At 39.8% G+C, this 15,000-nt stretch overlaps 3 protein-coding genes and 1 long non-coding RNA gene across 6 annotated transcripts in view; 1 reads left to right on the top strand and 3 right to left on the bottom strand.

Moving 5' to 3' along the window:
• The window catches only part of LOC137978885 (histamine H2 receptor-like), a 4,382-nt gene extending 1,583 nt beyond the window's left edge, over positions 1-2,799 (bottom strand). Inside the window, exons 1-2 of one of the 2 annotated variants that reach the window (XM_068826004.1) lie at positions 2,733-2,799; positions 2,467-2,587 (exon numbers count right to left, since the gene is read on the bottom strand). The gene's annotated coding sequence lies outside the window, so the exon portion shown is untranslated. Of the gene's footprint in view, positions 1-2,466 lie in introns of both variants that reach the window. The other variant, XM_068826010.1, reaches the window with a different exon arrangement.
• Positions 2,800-4,722: 1,923 nt separating this feature from the next.
• LOC137978876 (uncharacterized) lies at positions 4,723-8,754 on the bottom strand. 2 transcript variants are annotated; one of them, XR_011118228.1, is made up of 3 exons: positions 8,652-8,754; positions 7,581-7,767; positions 4,723-6,046 (listed from the first exon to the last, which is right to left on the bottom strand). It is a non-coding gene; the product is annotated as an uncharacterized lncRNA (long non-coding RNA). The 2 variants fall into 2 exon arrangements; XR_011118229.1 differs by lacking the exon at positions 8,652-8,754 and adding an exon at positions 7,913-7,951.
• A 1,489-nt stretch (positions 8,755-10,243) lies between these two features.
• LOC137970959 (ATP-dependent DNA helicase pif1-like) lies at positions 10,244-10,669 on the top strand. Its single transcript, XM_068817644.1, has one exon. The coding sequence runs from the start codon at positions 10,244-10,246 to the stop codon at positions 10,667-10,669; it is 426 nt and encodes a 141-aa protein (XP_068673745.1).
• A 1,154-nt stretch (positions 10,670-11,823) lies between these two features.
• Positions 11,824-15,000, bottom strand: part of LOC137970952 (uncharacterized) — a 29,378-nt gene continuing 26,201 nt past the window's right edge. Inside the window, exons 6-7 of the mRNA XM_068817631.1 lie at positions 13,718-14,038; positions 11,824-12,975 (exon numbers count right to left, since the gene is read on the bottom strand). Of these exons, the coding sequence (XP_068673732.1) occupies positions 12,680-12,975; positions 13,718-14,038 (617 nt within the window). The 3' untranslated portion in view covers positions 11,824-12,679. The remainder of the gene's footprint in view (positions 12,976-13,717; positions 14,039-15,000) is intronic.

The raw sequence follows: 15,000 nt of genomic DNA, 5'->3' as shown, positions 1-15,000 counted from the left end.
ATAATAAACACCTTATTGAACTGGCCAGTTCGGTCCGTACTGGGAAAATATATATTGGCCTCGTACCTTTTTTGCAAGTTTAAGGACCTCACTATTTAGACTTGGTCCATAAACTTGCTCGACAATATTCTCCGAAAAAGTGTATGGATCAAAAAATAGACTTAAGAATCAATTATTCACCACTTTCAAATTTCCCGCGCGCCGCCATCTTGAATAATTCAAACGTTTTACGTTTGCCCTTATTTTTTTCACACAAACACTTTTTGTTTTGAGACAATAGGGCAACCATGACACGCCCTAATTATTCAAGACGGAGGTGCTCGGAAAATTTGAAAACCAAAACTAGCGGTTTTGAAATTCATTTATTTTGGATACAAACGCTTTCATTGGAAAAAGTTCGGACAATTTTTATTGTAAGAATTATGTTTTGTGATTTGAAGTTATTTTCTTGTCTTAGTGGAGGTTCCCTTTAAGGCTCAATCTTGTCTAGCTGACCACAATAATTAAGAGACGCATTAAATCGAAGAAAATCAAATCAAGTGTTGGAAGAGGGGAAAAAAGGAGTACCCACCTACCCGACCGTCAAAAGCAATTTCACACCCTTGGACCTCTAGGGTGTTTGACTCGCTCCGTGTTTCGCCGATTAGAAAAAAAAAAGGTAAGAATCGATAAACTTGAACCTTGAATTATTAGAGGGCAACATGTGGAACTCAAAGCGATTCTCTATTGTCGGAAATTAAACTGTGGAAACTAGCTTGAGAAATTGACGTCTAAAGTGCGAAAACAGGTTACGTAAAGCACAGAATGCCTTTCCATGCGCGAACAAGTGATCGATCGTCGTCCACTAATGGTTTTATTCCCACCCAAACGAAGTCAATTCGCCTTGCTTATTGAGCTGCCCTTGCAGAGTGGTTTTTTTGACAAACTATGGATTGTTTAGGTTTCTATTCGAGATATGACCAAAAAGCATGACGAAGAGAATATCAGAACAAGAAGAATCACCTAACGAACAGACACCCTTATCTTTATCGTGCTCTTGTTTCTTGTTTCTTTATCTCTAACTTCTTGGCCTTTGTTTTACATGTACCTTTCATTTACGAGCTTAATTTACGAGCTTATTGCAGGGGGCCTTGTTACGCTCTCACTTTGTAACACGCTGCTTTTTCTTGTTCATAAGTTTAGGCTTATATAGCCCATACTTGGATCATTTCAACTGACTTTGTCAGACAACTATTACTTCAATTGATGCTTTTCCAAAACTTTTCAGAGTCTGAAAGAGCAAATACGCAGTATCAGGGTTTCCACAGCTTACAAAACAAAGAACTTCATTAGGAATTTTCTTGAATTCGGAAAATATAGACGGTCATTGGATTCATGAGGGCGAAGGAATCCAACTTTGGACTAAAACTAAAAAGCAACTTTTGGTCTAAAAGTTGCTTTTTCAGCCTGTTGTTACAACCATTTATTATATAGACAGCAGTGTTTTACTGGAAATTGCACCACTCATAAAATTTATACCAAGCTACATCCGGGACCCGAGTGGCGTAAAGTGAAAATTCGGCTTATTGGTCTCACTTTGGGTAATTGGTCAACTTTGTCGATTTGTTCCACCAACACGGCCCATAGTACAACCCAAAAACAACCCGAAAATAAACACTCATCAAATCAAAATCGCTTCCAGGACTTTTCTCCCCCGAGAGTAGGGCCTATATCGCTGGCTCAAGTTTAAATCATCGAATTCAGCTGTTGTTTTTTTTTTTAAAGTACACCGCTGACCAGGTACTGATTTTTTTGATTAAATCGCGGGCTCAAGCCAGGTTAACTTAATGTAAGAATAAATAACATGGGAGCTCCGCTTTTATATTTGGCTAAATCTTTGTATTATCTGAAGGATTCCTGAAACTAATCGGTAAACTGCGCTTACTTAGCAACTAACGAAGCCGAAAATGACCTAATAAAAAAGGGTGCTGAACATCAAAAAACACAACGGTATCCACCAGATAAATCACTATCCAGGGGATAAACACCAGCGAAAGCAATTGAATTATCCAGTGGATAGCGATTTATCCTCGCCCGAACAACTGGGGCCAGAGTGTCTGCGCTACCGTAGCTCGATAGACAAATTGAAGATGCGTCATGTAGCGCTCATCAGCAACTTCCAGAGTAATTTGGATCTTAAGGATCAAGATCTACTGTGAATATCATGTGCGCAGTGATGAATTTGAATTTGATTAGTTCAGCGTGAATGCATGTTAGGCTTGGAGGCTTCTTTCCCTTATCCGTTGAAGTCACCAGAATAAGGAATAAATCTAGAACCAAATAAGAAATGAATTCGAAAAAAACAAACAAACAAAGGATCCACTAAGTCTTTTAACCAGTCTTTTCCCCCCGAAAGGCATACCTTCGTCTTTTCATGCAAAAAGGACGTTCTAGTAATTGTGAGACTTGATTCCTTAAAAATCTTACCCTGTTGTATCTTTTCAATCTCCTTGCGGTGCTTGATGTAGTTAGCAGACAATCATATATCTTGTATTTTCCTGGAACTTGATCTTCCAAGACTCTTCGCCTGAAGCCTGGACGTTCGCAGCTATTTAAAAATACGACTTTTCTTTCAGTCTGCTGCAAAAAATTCTAAGAAGAAATTTCACGTGTTTCATGAAAAGACTAGTTTGGACATAAATCAATTGTAGGACACGATTCAACTTCTCATTTAAGCTTGAAATATCAGTTACCTTATAGAAAACTTCTGAGCTGTAGTGGTTGTATCGTCCAACCAGTCTGGTAACGGCTTGAAATATTAAAGTTGGCAGTATTTGTTTAAAAAGAATACGTGTTGTGTTTCGGCCGGGTCCCCAACCGAACTCGCATATGAAAGGGGTGGGGATGATCGTCGTCTCTCTTAAGGGTGTAAATTTCAGATTTTGGCCTCACTTACGGTGTTCCATCCTATTAAGCCCATATGTAGCCGTGAAGGTCTACTTACGGTTTCACGTGAAGAAATATAAAACTATAAGTAATATGTTAAAAATATGGTCTCTTTTAGGGGTTTAATTCAGAATTTCCGACCAGCATCCTCCCCCTTCATATGCAAAGTCCCTCCCCCCTTCCCCGTCGCGGCCGGTTGATAAAGGTAAACTAATTTAACAGATCAGTGCACAAGACCCAATATGTAAGAAAATTATTATCAGTTCTATGCAATCTGCTTTAAAAAGTCTTAAAAAATATAAACTTTTCTGCTTTATAGTTTACTCAAATACTAACCTTTTTTACAAAACGTCGTACAATCCCATTTTCACAGATAGACGTTTGTCTTTTCCCCATTAAATAGATATAGAAAAAAACAGCCTGAGGGAATTTGAAGAATTGTGTTAACAGTAAACCCACGTACAAGTATCTCGAATTTGATTCCAATCACAGTTACTGTATTTGTCACAAAAAAAGTGCAGAATTAGAATTTCAATTACCGTCAGTGCTGGGTACCTTCTGTGACAAAGTGCTCTAAAATTTGACCAACAATGTGCGAAACAGGAGCGTACAACTCGCGTTTTTACAGACCTTTTCAGCTAATCCCAAGTTTTGCATTTATGGCTTATTGACCAAGCGTGAATTCAAGATGGCTGGAGATTGGCCAAGTTCTTTTTTTGCGTGTTTATGGACCGAGACGAAAACACGCAAAAAAAGAACGATGCCAATATATATATATCCAGCCATCTTGACCGAACAATAAACTATATATTATATGGGATAAAACACCAAAAAAAAAAAAGATCTTTGATCTTGCAGGACCAAGCGAGAAATCCTGAGTTGGCAGTATAGCTCCATCTTGCCCACTCGGGTAGCCAATCACAGCGCGGGATTTGGTTCATCTTGCCCTCTCACGGAGCTAGTCATATAATGAGAGAATTATTACCCAATTATTTTTTGGTAACAATAAAAATAAACGACTGTGGGTCAAAAAAAGCACATCTTACACTCTCCAAACAATTTCCATAGTCAGTGGAGTTACGGAGATTTCTAGATGCCGAAGTCGTGGAATCGACGTTCGCCCAGGTCAGTGATTTTTCCCTTCCTTGTTTGAGGAATTTAAGTAGACAGTCTCCGATTACATTCTTGACTCACTGGCCGTCTTTTCACTAGCAGTTTAATTAAACGAGTCGGCAAACGTCAATGGAATTCTCATTAAAGTTAAGCCACCAAACAAGGTAGCTTAAGGACGATGCCTACTATTGTTATTGCGCATACGTCCTGCGCATCTCGAGATACTCGGATTTCCTATCGGTGATGCTTGCTAATACAGGGATATTTTTGCGCGGTTTAAAACTATCCGGAGAAAGTAGATCTTAGTAAGTACTCTTGGTACCCAAAAAGAAAATTGGGGGTAACCATGCATTTTTGAGAGATAATGAAGCTTCCATTTGAGAAAGAACGCCATACATTGCTTTGTATTTTAAAGCTTTTTACAAATATTATTCATGAATTATCTTTGAAAAATGCGTGGTTACCCCCAATTTTATTTTTGCATTTCAATAACACTTGTTAAGATCTACATTCCCTGCATAATCATAAACCGGGCAAAAATATATTAAATTAGTAGGCACCGTCCTTAAGCGAGTTGGCAATTACTTTCGGGCAAAGAGGAGTCGCTTGCGGTTATTCAAATGAGAAATACAACAGGCGTGCTATTTTTTTTTTATGTTTATTACATTGTATTGACACTTGCTCTCTCCTCATTTAATCTTACCCTTGAGAACACGTATCATTTTTGAGTCCCTTAACGAAGTCTGCAAACAAACAACTTTCAGGAATATTAAGTAAGACAACTGCCGTCGTGAAAACTCAGCCACTGTATTATAGTAAATTTAACAAACGTGTTTTGTAAAAAAGGATGATTGTTTTAGATCACATCAAAAGGTGAACCCAATTAGAACTGCCGTCGTGAAAACTCAGCCACTGTATTATAGCAAATTTAACAAACGTGTTTTGTAAAAAAGGATGATTGTTTTAGATCAGATCAAAAGGTGAACCCAATTAGAATTGCCCGGCTCATTCGGTTTTTAAACGTCGTTTTTTCTAGTTTAACTTGTTCCCCCGATTGTCAGGCAACGGCCGATGAAAAACCGCTGACCTGATGTGACTCTGTGGCCTACGGCAGCGAAAGAGTGAAATCACAGCTCTTTTAAAATCTGGTATTCTAGTTGCATATAAAATAGGATTGACAAGGGAGTTTGCGTAAAATAATAAAATTATCGGATAATCCACCCAAAAAGCTGTTAATCTAGAAATGGTATTATAGAAATCAGTAAAGAAAAGGAGAAGCGACCTCACCGTGTTTGGCACGCAAGTCACTAAAGATGCAACTGTTACAATCAACAGTGTTTTGGTCAGTTTTCGTTCTCTAAGGACTGCGCCGTGGTGGTGCTGTTGGAGAACGCGATGTGGTCCGCAATAAATTTTGAAAACAATGCTTGCGTAAGAAACACAGATAATAGACAGAAATATCACATTAACTGAATTCCATAGGTAATAAACTTGTTCAACTTTTCCTAATTTAATGGAAAAAGTCATTAATAACAAAAGTAGAGCCCAACCAGCAGCTATAACTATTCCGTAAATCCTTTTTGTAATGACACGGTGTTTAAATGGTCGAAAGGTTGCGTGAAGCCTCTCTAGCGAAATTGTCGCAAGATTTGCAAGGGAAGCGACAGGAAACAGAAGCATCAAACAAAATATAACATCGTTACTGTAATTAATGTGCTCATTCTTCCAAAAAAAGCAATATCCTCCGGTAGCATAGAAAAAACACGATTCGGAAAATCCCCCATTTAACATATCTGCAAGTGCCAGATTGACCATAACGTACATGCAAGGTTTACGAAGAGATCGGGTTTTTGCAAAAACAAGTATTGTGATAAAATTAATTGTGACTATAAGAACAATTTCAGTAATTATCACAAAAACCAGTATAGTACACTTGGTCGAAGAATACTCCATCTCTTCTCAGTCTGTTTCCGTCTGGCAAATAGTGATTAACTTGAAGCTAAGAAATCTGCGCGAAGGAAAACAAGAAGAACATGTTACTTTTTATTATATAGGCAAACTGGTCCGAAATGAAAAGGAGAATTCTGATTGGTGCTCTGAGCAGTCTGAATTTTGTAATACGGACCGGTGCTACGTAGCAGTGTTTATAGAACATTTACCATTTGTCAACAAAAACCGAAAATTCCGCTTGGGAAATCAAATGTAACAATGAGCTCATTTCACCGGAAAGTTTCCAAAAAAAAAAAAAAAACAAGAAAACCTCAGACGTATTCCTCTTTTCTCGTTTCAACCGAAATTACCGGAAAAATCCTGTACAAGTTGTAAACTCCCACTCAAACCGGTTCACTTCGGCCTCTTTTCCCGCCTTCCGACACCGCAGATGTAGCCAGCCGCCATTTTGATTTGTAATCGTTTTCTTACGAGCGTTCCATTCCAACCGGATTTTCCGTGCAAATGGTAAATGCCCAGAGGTTGCCAAAAATGCTCCCCTTTTTCTGCTTCCATTTTCTCGGACATATATAAAAAGAAAATACGAGAATATTTTTCATTTAGTCATGTCGGAGTTCCAGTACGAATTTTACTTTCCCGGTTACAACCATTTATTATATAGACAGGAGTGTTTTACTGGAAATTGCACCACTCATAAAATTCATACCAAGCTACATCCGGGACCCGAGTGGCGTAAAGTGAAAATTCGGCTTATTGGTCTCACTTTAGGTAATTGATCAACTTTGTCGATTTGTTCCACCAACACGGCCCATAGTACAACCCAAAAATAACCCGAAAATAAACACTCATCAAATCAAACTCGCTTCCAGGACTTTTCTCCCCCGAGAGTAGGGCCTATATCGCTGGCTCAAGTTTAAATCATCGAATTCAGCTGTTGTTTTTGTTTTAAAGTACACCGCTGACCAGGTACTGATTTTTTTTTTTGATTAAATCGCAGGCTCAAGCCAGGTTAACTTAATGTAAGAATAAATAACACGGGAGCTCCGCTTTTATATTTGGCTAAATCTTTGTATTATCTGAAGGATTCCTGAAACTAATCGGTAAACTGCGCTTACTTAGCAACTAACGAAGCCGAAAATGACCTAATAAAAGAGGGTGCTGAACGTCAAAAAACACAACGGTATCCACCAGATAAATCACTATCCAGGGGATAAACACCAGCGAAAGCAATTGAATTATCCAGTGGATAGCGATTTATCCTCGCCCGAACAACTGGGGCCAGAGTGTCTGCGCTACCGTAGCTCGATAGACAAATTGAAGATGCGTCATGTAGCGCTCATCAGCAACTTCCAGAGTAATTTGGATCTTAAGGATCAAGATCTACTGTGAATATCATGTGTGCAGTGATGGATTTGAATTTGATTAGTTCAGCGTGAATGCAAGTTAGGCTTGGAGGCTTCTTTCCCTTATCCGTTGAAGTCACCAGAATAAGGAATAAATATAGAAACAAATAAGAAATGAATTCGAAAAAAACAAACAAACAAAGGATCCACTAAGTCTTTTAACCAGTCTTTTCCCCCCGAAAGGCATACCTTCGTCTTTTCATGCAAAAAAGGACGTTTTAGTAATTGTGAGACTTGATTCCTTAAAAATCTTAGTCTGTTGTATCTTTTCAATCTCCTTGCGGTGCTTGATGTAGTTAGCAGACAACCATATATCTTGTATTTTCCTGGAACTTGATCTTTCACGACTCTTCGCCTGAAGTCTTGACGTTCGCAGCTATTTAAAAATACGACTTTTCTTTCAGTCTGCTGCAAAAAATACTAAAAGGAAATTTCACGTGTTTCATGAAAAGACTAGTTTGAACATAAATCAATTGTAGGACACGATTCAACTTCTCATTTAAGCTTGAAATATCAGTTACCTTATAGAAAACTTTTGAGCTGTAGTGGTTGTATCGTCCAACCAGTCTGGTAACGGCTTGAAATATTAAAGTTGGCAGTATTTGTTTAAAAAGAATACGTGTAGTGTTTCGGGTCCCCAACCGAACTCGCATATGAAAGGGGTGGGGATGATCGTCGTCTCTCTTAAGGGTGTAAATTTCAGATTTTGGCCTCACTTACGGTGTTCCATCCTATTAAGCCCATATGTAGCCGTGAAGGTCTCACTTACGGTTTCACGTGAAGAAATATAAAACTATAAGTAATATGTTAAAAATATGGTCTCTTTTAGGGGTTTAATTCAGAATTTCCGACCAGCATCCCCCCCCCCCCCCCCTCTTCATATGCAAAGTCCCTCCCCCCTTCCCTGTCGCGGCCGGTTGATAAAGGTAAACTAATTTTACAGATCAGTGCACAAGACCCAATATGTAAGAAAATTATTATCAGTTCTATGCAATCTGCTTTAAAAAGTCTTAAAAAATATAAACTTTTCTGTTTTATAGTTTACTCAAATACTAACCTTTTTTACAAAACGTCATACAATCCCATTTTCACATATAGACGTTTGTATTTTCCCCATTAAATAGATATAGAAAAAAACAGCCTGAGGGAATTTGAAGAATTGTGTTAACAGTAAACCCACGTACAAGTATCTCGAATTTGATTCCAATCACAGTTACTGTATTTGCCACAAAAAAAGTGCAGATCTAGAATTTCAATTACCGTCAGTGCTGGGTACCTTCTGTGTTCGAAGAACGGAATCATGTTGACGACGTTAGTGCAGGTTACCGAAATCTGCTCTGCAAAGTTAAAAAACAGGTGTTCCCTCTAATCAGTCTGTAGGAGTCCTTTAAATCTATATTTTCCATAACATCTGATAAAACCGACGTTTTTAACTTAAGCAGCTTACATATGCAATTTTCATTGATCGTACTTCACAAACCATTTCAAGAAACTCAAATATATCACTGGACGGTAACGTCGTTCGTTCTTTGGCATAAGTCACGGACGGCTGTAAAAACCTCTTAAAAAGGGAATCATATCAGTAATAGACCCTTTGAGGCGTCTGATTTTCTGCCGGAGAAATTAGATTTGCATCGTGGGGTGATGGTTTCTTATATGTGGGTGACTTTTGAAAGTGGGTTTTGAAGTTGCGAAGAATCGCAAACGAACGAGTAAGTTTGGGATTCTACACTGTGTGTGAATAAAAATGGTACGAGCGAACCAACCATGAAGTTATTTGTTTATTTCATAAGTCCTGAGATTTCTTTCAAGCATTAACGACAACAGAGATGTGACAATATGAAGTGAGTCTTATTCACTCCAAGGTTCTAAAAGTTCAACATCTTCTTTCAAAATTTGTACTCGATGAAATGAGTTTATTTACTCAATAACGTTAAAGCGCGTCAACATTTTCTTTTCTTTTCAAGATTTCACCAAAAGGACGGAAAAGGATATTATAAAACTGAAGACTAGTTTTATTTATTTCTTTGTTTTTCTTTTAAGGTCAAGCTTACTCATCATTACTGTCCTCCAAAAACCTTAGTCTCTTCCATCGAGGCAACAAGTAGTCGTTCAACCACAGGCAGCCCTGACGTTGTTTGAGATTTACATACGTGACAGTATTGCGTTACGTTTTGAGCCATTTAAGAGAATGTATGAAACAGTTCGAAAATCGCTCTAAATTCAACTTGTAGTAAAGGATTTAAATAAAAGAAACTTACTTTAGTCTGCTCTTGTGTTATTTTGAAGTCTTTGTGGCAGCTGAGGCGTTCTAAAGTCGTTCTAAAGCCATTTTGACGATTTAAACTTTTCCAGGTTTGCTTTCTATTAAAGTGAAACGAAAGGCTGGCGACCTGGTCGGCCGACGGTTCGAACTCGAAGCTCCATAAATTCCACTAAAATGCTCGGAGCTCGCCAAAATTCCCTCACGGCAGCCATCGATAATTCTTCTTTCTGGTTGCTTCGCCTCGGATCCCAAGGTTTATCTTATCCGCCCGAAAAACGCTCCTTTTCGAACGCTGGCTGCCCATTTCTTCTTCATTTTGATCCGTTACGAGTGATCTTGGCCACGGATTTCAAAATGGTTGGCTTAGCGACCACCTCCAACACGACAAAGTCGCTCTCAACCGTAGGGAGGCACAGGTCAATTTGCTCTATGCAAATTGCACCGTATCAGAGTCCCTGGGGAAATTACACCGGAAACGGCGGGAAACTCGCCGCTTGCAGAGAAGCGACTCATTGTATACAACTGATCGAGTGCTTGTAGCGATGGCATGTTATAGCCGTATGAGTATTAGCTAGTATTTGCAAAGATGAATGTGATCTTTACGAAAGAGCAATGTGAAATTTTAGAGTATGCAAGCTCTGGGTATAATATCCTTATCACCGGCCAAGCAGGAACGGGAAAGTCGACTATGGTAAACGCCTTTAGGGAAGATTGTAAGCAACGTGGTCTAAAAGTAGCGCTGGTTTGTTCGAGTGGAATTGCTTGTCATGTTTACGAGCGTGGTATCGCTTCAACAGCCCACTCGTACTATGCTCTTGGTGCTGCCGACATGCCATCTGAAAAGCTTATTCTTCGTGCAATAAGTGACGTTCGAATCACGGAAAAGCTTCGAAAAGTGGTTGTGGTGATTTGGAACGAAGCTAGTATGTCTAGTGCACGAATGTTAGAGCTTGCGAATGCCCTGTATCATCGAGTGTACGAATGCGATGGTGAAGAAAAGCACTGTTTCTGAGCGATTTTAGCGCTTAAAAGCTCAGTTTTACTGAGACCTACTCAGCGATTTTACCGCTGAAAAGCACTGTTTTACCCCGAGTGTTTTACTGAGCGATTTTAGCAGTGATTTTAGCGCTTAAAAGCACTGTTTTACTGAGACCTACTGTGCAATTTTAGCGCTGAAAAGCACAGTTTTGCTGAGCGATTTTAGCGCTGAAAAGCACTGTTTTGGTGGGCAGAAATGGGAATGCCAAAAGGTCTAAAAATTAATGCCACTAGATAGTGCTCTCGAGTAGAACTAACCAATGAACAGTAACGACGTGCGACTATCTTGTTAGCATGGTAATATTTGACTCATTTTACTTCTCTGCAAGCGGCGAGTTTCCCGCCGTTTCCGGTGTAATTTCCCTAGGGACTCTGATACGGTCCAATTTGCATAGAGGAAATTGACCTGTGCCTCCCTACGGCTGAGAGCGACTTTGTCGTGTTGGAGGTGGTCGCTAAGCCAACGATTTTGAAATCCGTGGCCAAGATCCGGCTCGTAACCATAGGCAGCCCAAGCTCGCGTCACTACAGACAGCCGTTGAGAATTTAAACGCGTTATAAGACTTTGTATGGGAAAATACAGTCCATTATAAAGCCTAAAAAATGCTCAATTTAACGTTCCTTCAATAAAATGAATCAAAATGACTCACCTCTGCTGTATTCTTGTGCCTTTTGGAGTTCATTTCACAGTTTCGCGAAGTCCGTGTTTTCAATGTTCTAAGACGAAGTCAAGGCTGCACACTAAGATTTCGACCGTTGTCAGCTCAGAGGCGGTTTGCAACTCGAAAATCCATCCCAGCCAAGATTTTTTTACTCAAAGCTAAAGCCACATCATTTGCGAACCTCCATGAATGTTTCGTAGACAAAAATTCCCACGCACTTGGCTGGAAATGAGCATTTTCTGCTTCGATTTCCACGATAGCTGATGAATTTAACTGCTTATGATCGCCGCACGAGACACGGAGCTTGGGTCCGAGGTCAAATTAACTCCACCCGATGAGGTACAGTCATTACAACACTTACCCCATCCCCACAGCGGCTTCTCGTAACAGCTCCATGGTTACGGTTTTTGGGCTTTATAATCGACTGTATTTTCCCATACAAAGTCTTAAAACGCGTTTAAATTCTCAACGGCTGTCTGTAGTGACGCGAGCTTGGGCTGCCTATGTCGTAACGGATCAAAATGAAGCAGAAATGTTCAGCCAGCGTTCGAAAAGGAGCGTTTTTCGGGCGGATAAGATAAACCTTGGGATCCGAGGCGAAGCAACTAGAAAGAAGAATTATCGATGGCTGCCGTGAGGGAATTTTGGCGAGCTCCGAGCATTTTAGTGGAATTTATGGAGCTTCGAGTTCGAACCGTCGGCCGACCAGGTCGCCAGCCTTTCGTTTCACTTTAATGGAAAGCAAACCTGGAAAAGTTTAAATCGTCAAAATGGCTTTAGAACGACTTTAGAACGCCTCAGCTGCCACGAAGACTTCAAAATAACACAAGAGCAGACTAAAGTAAGTTTCTTTTATTTAAATCCTTTACTACAAGTTGAATTTAGAGCGATTTTCGAACCGTTTCATACATTCTCTTAAATGGCTCAAAACGTAACGCAATACTGTCACGTATGTAAATCTCAAATAACGTCTGGGCGCCTGTGGTTCCACTTCGTTGTTGCAAGCATCTCGTTGTGTTTTTTGCAAGGTGGCCTTGTTCTGTTGTTCAGCAATGAAATTGTCAACCGACTGAACTTGCGTCCACAAACCTTTCCGATATCAGGCTTGAAAATAAAAGGGCAGCTTGCAAGTTTTCGCGCCAAGGATGACGTAGTTTCTCAAATCATCACTTTCGTTGAATCAGACGCCGCAAACGATGATTTTTCACGAGTGAAATTTCATCGTTCGCGTTACTGACTGGCTGTGACTGAAATAACACGATTTTTCATCACTCTTATTTCTGTAAGTAAATCTCAGTACTTATATGATAACTAAATTTTTCTTATATTTCCAAAGAATACACTTGACTGGCCCAAGATCCGCCTTTGCCGTCGGGCAGACAACCATCCGATTTTTCATACATGTCAAACTGCGTCAGTGATGCTGTAGCACTTGATGCACACCGTCCTCCATCTTGAACGGCAAACATGTTGAAGCTCTTTCGCATTGTAGCTACAGCGCACTTAGCAATGGCATTCGTCCGCGAGGTATAAGAGCCATCTAAAATGGAATTCATGTCTTCCAAGGAGGAGAATGATGAAGTTATGGAATCCCCGTAGCATCCAACGACTTTGTAACCTAATTTCACGATCAATAAAACACAGCAGTTTAGTCTCTGTTTTTCACAAAAAATGCTAAGTGTTGGATTGTAAAAGAACTGTACTTAAAGGCGTAATATAAACTCTTTTGTTTAACATTCGCGGTAATGGTCCCAAGAGAAAACAAAAGCAACGCTTATTCAAAATTTGGGGGAACAAACAAATAGTATTATGGTATTTTCCGCTTCGGCCAATTGCCGCTGAGGCGAAAATTTCATGTATGATTTTGGTCAAATTTGTTTTGTATTAAAAAGCGCGCTCAACGGCATGAGTTGAATTTGACTGTATTTGTTTTAATCAGGGCCAGGAATTTTTAATTTCAACCTAGTACATTGGCTGTGATTTCACCATCCATTTCGGCGTTGGCAATTGAAAAGTAGTCACAGGCGTTACTAGAAAGAAAGAAATGTAATGGCAAAAATTACCTTCGATACTTTGATTATCTCAAAAATAATATACTTTGCCCCAGGTTTGATCAGTCGCGTGCCGACCTGCATTACTTGCATTATCATGCAACTTGTAATTAATTGCAGACTGTTCAGTTTGGACTGAAGAGAAATGAGCTTTACTCGAAACTCACAAACGCATTCCCAAAATATCCGCCAGCAACGACTCACCATACCTGGAGGCTATCACAGGGACTACAGTCCGCTCCAATAGTTTGTATCTTAGCCTGCAGGCCTCGCATTTATAGTTGCCAAACGGATTCCATTAACACTCACCTGTGATATAGTATACCTGATTGGCCAACGGCCCTCCTTCACCGTCAAACCCACAGTCTGTAGATGTGCCGTATTTGTCAAAGGTATTGTACGCTGTAGCACTGGATGCGCACCATCCTCCATTTTGAACTGCAAAGACGCTGAAATTTCGTGTTTTTGCTGCTTGGTAGCATTTTTCAATTGCATTTTGCCTTTCTGTATAAAATCCATTCAACGTTGGATCCTGCTCTTCTAATGATGGTATGGCCCGGTCAAATTGGTCTCGGAAGCAACCGATTGTCTCATAACGAGGAGAAAGTGCTAAAGAAAAAATATGGTAATTTCACATCGATTGCATATTGACTCGGAAAATAGAATAGTAATTTAACAAATCAAAAGTGGTTCAGCGTTGTCTGTACTCTTATCGACGATATAGACCGTATTCATAGATGGCGGTCACATTTATAATTCTTTTGTCCACGTGCAAATTAGCCTACCAAGCCTCATTTTAGCGCAAGAAATCTTTTCAATTCACTGCATAGTATCGAGGCTTGGTAGGCTAATTTGCACTTCGACAAAAGAATTATAAATTGACCGCCATTTATGAATAAGGTCTATTCGTCATCACAGTGGTCAAAATGTTGTGAACTCACGAGGAGCAGTCGAGTGAGTCCACAACAAATTTTGACCAATGCTATGACGAATTTCGTTGTCGATAAGAGTACAGACAACGCTGAACCTCTTTCGATTTGTTTTTTACCACAATATCCAACGCTAAAGAAAGTGTTTATTTCAGAGCGTGACCAAAAAAGAGCAAGCGTTGTCTATAACTTTCTCGCAATATTGCCTGACAAATTGACTCGATCATGCCACGTCCAGCATTGTGTAGACTCTTCATGATCGACAACGGCAAATTAGCCAATCAGATTGCGAGATTACAAGCAATTGTGGTAAAAAATTACCTTATTATAATGTGTCAACCGTATTTTGGTGAGGACCAGTTTGCTAAGTAGGACTGAGATTAGCCCGAAATTACACTTAAAATTGAAGTGTACCAATCCGTTAAGTGTTGGCTCTTGATGACAGGGGAAAATTGGAGTACCCAGAAAAAACCCTTAACCTCAACCTACTTATGACGTTGAGTTCGGAAATCCAGCCCGCTACAGATTGGTGGAAAGTGGGTTCCCTCAGCACTGCGTCAAAGTTTCTCCCCGAAAGCCTGGTTAACATTGACCTTCCTTTGACTGGGGTGCGTTCGATTCAGGCTATTCCGGATTAAGAGTACGTGAAGAGATGACTTAAAA

The sequence above is a fragment of the Montipora foliosa genome, chromosome 1 (assembly GCF_036669935.1).
Source record: "Montipora foliosa isolate CH-2021 chromosome 1, ASM3666993v2, whole genome shotgun sequence".
Taxonomy (NCBI): domain Eukaryota; kingdom Metazoa; phylum Cnidaria; class Anthozoa; order Scleractinia; family Acroporidae; genus Montipora; species Montipora foliosa.
Note: the sequence above shows the minus strand (reverse complement) of the source record. Positions and strands in the feature narration are given on the sequence as shown.

Coding starts and splice junctions, on each gene's coding strand:
- LOC137970959 (XM_068817644.1), top strand. CDS start 10,244: ATGAATGTGATCTTTACGAAAGAGCAATGTGAAATTTTAGAGTATGCA.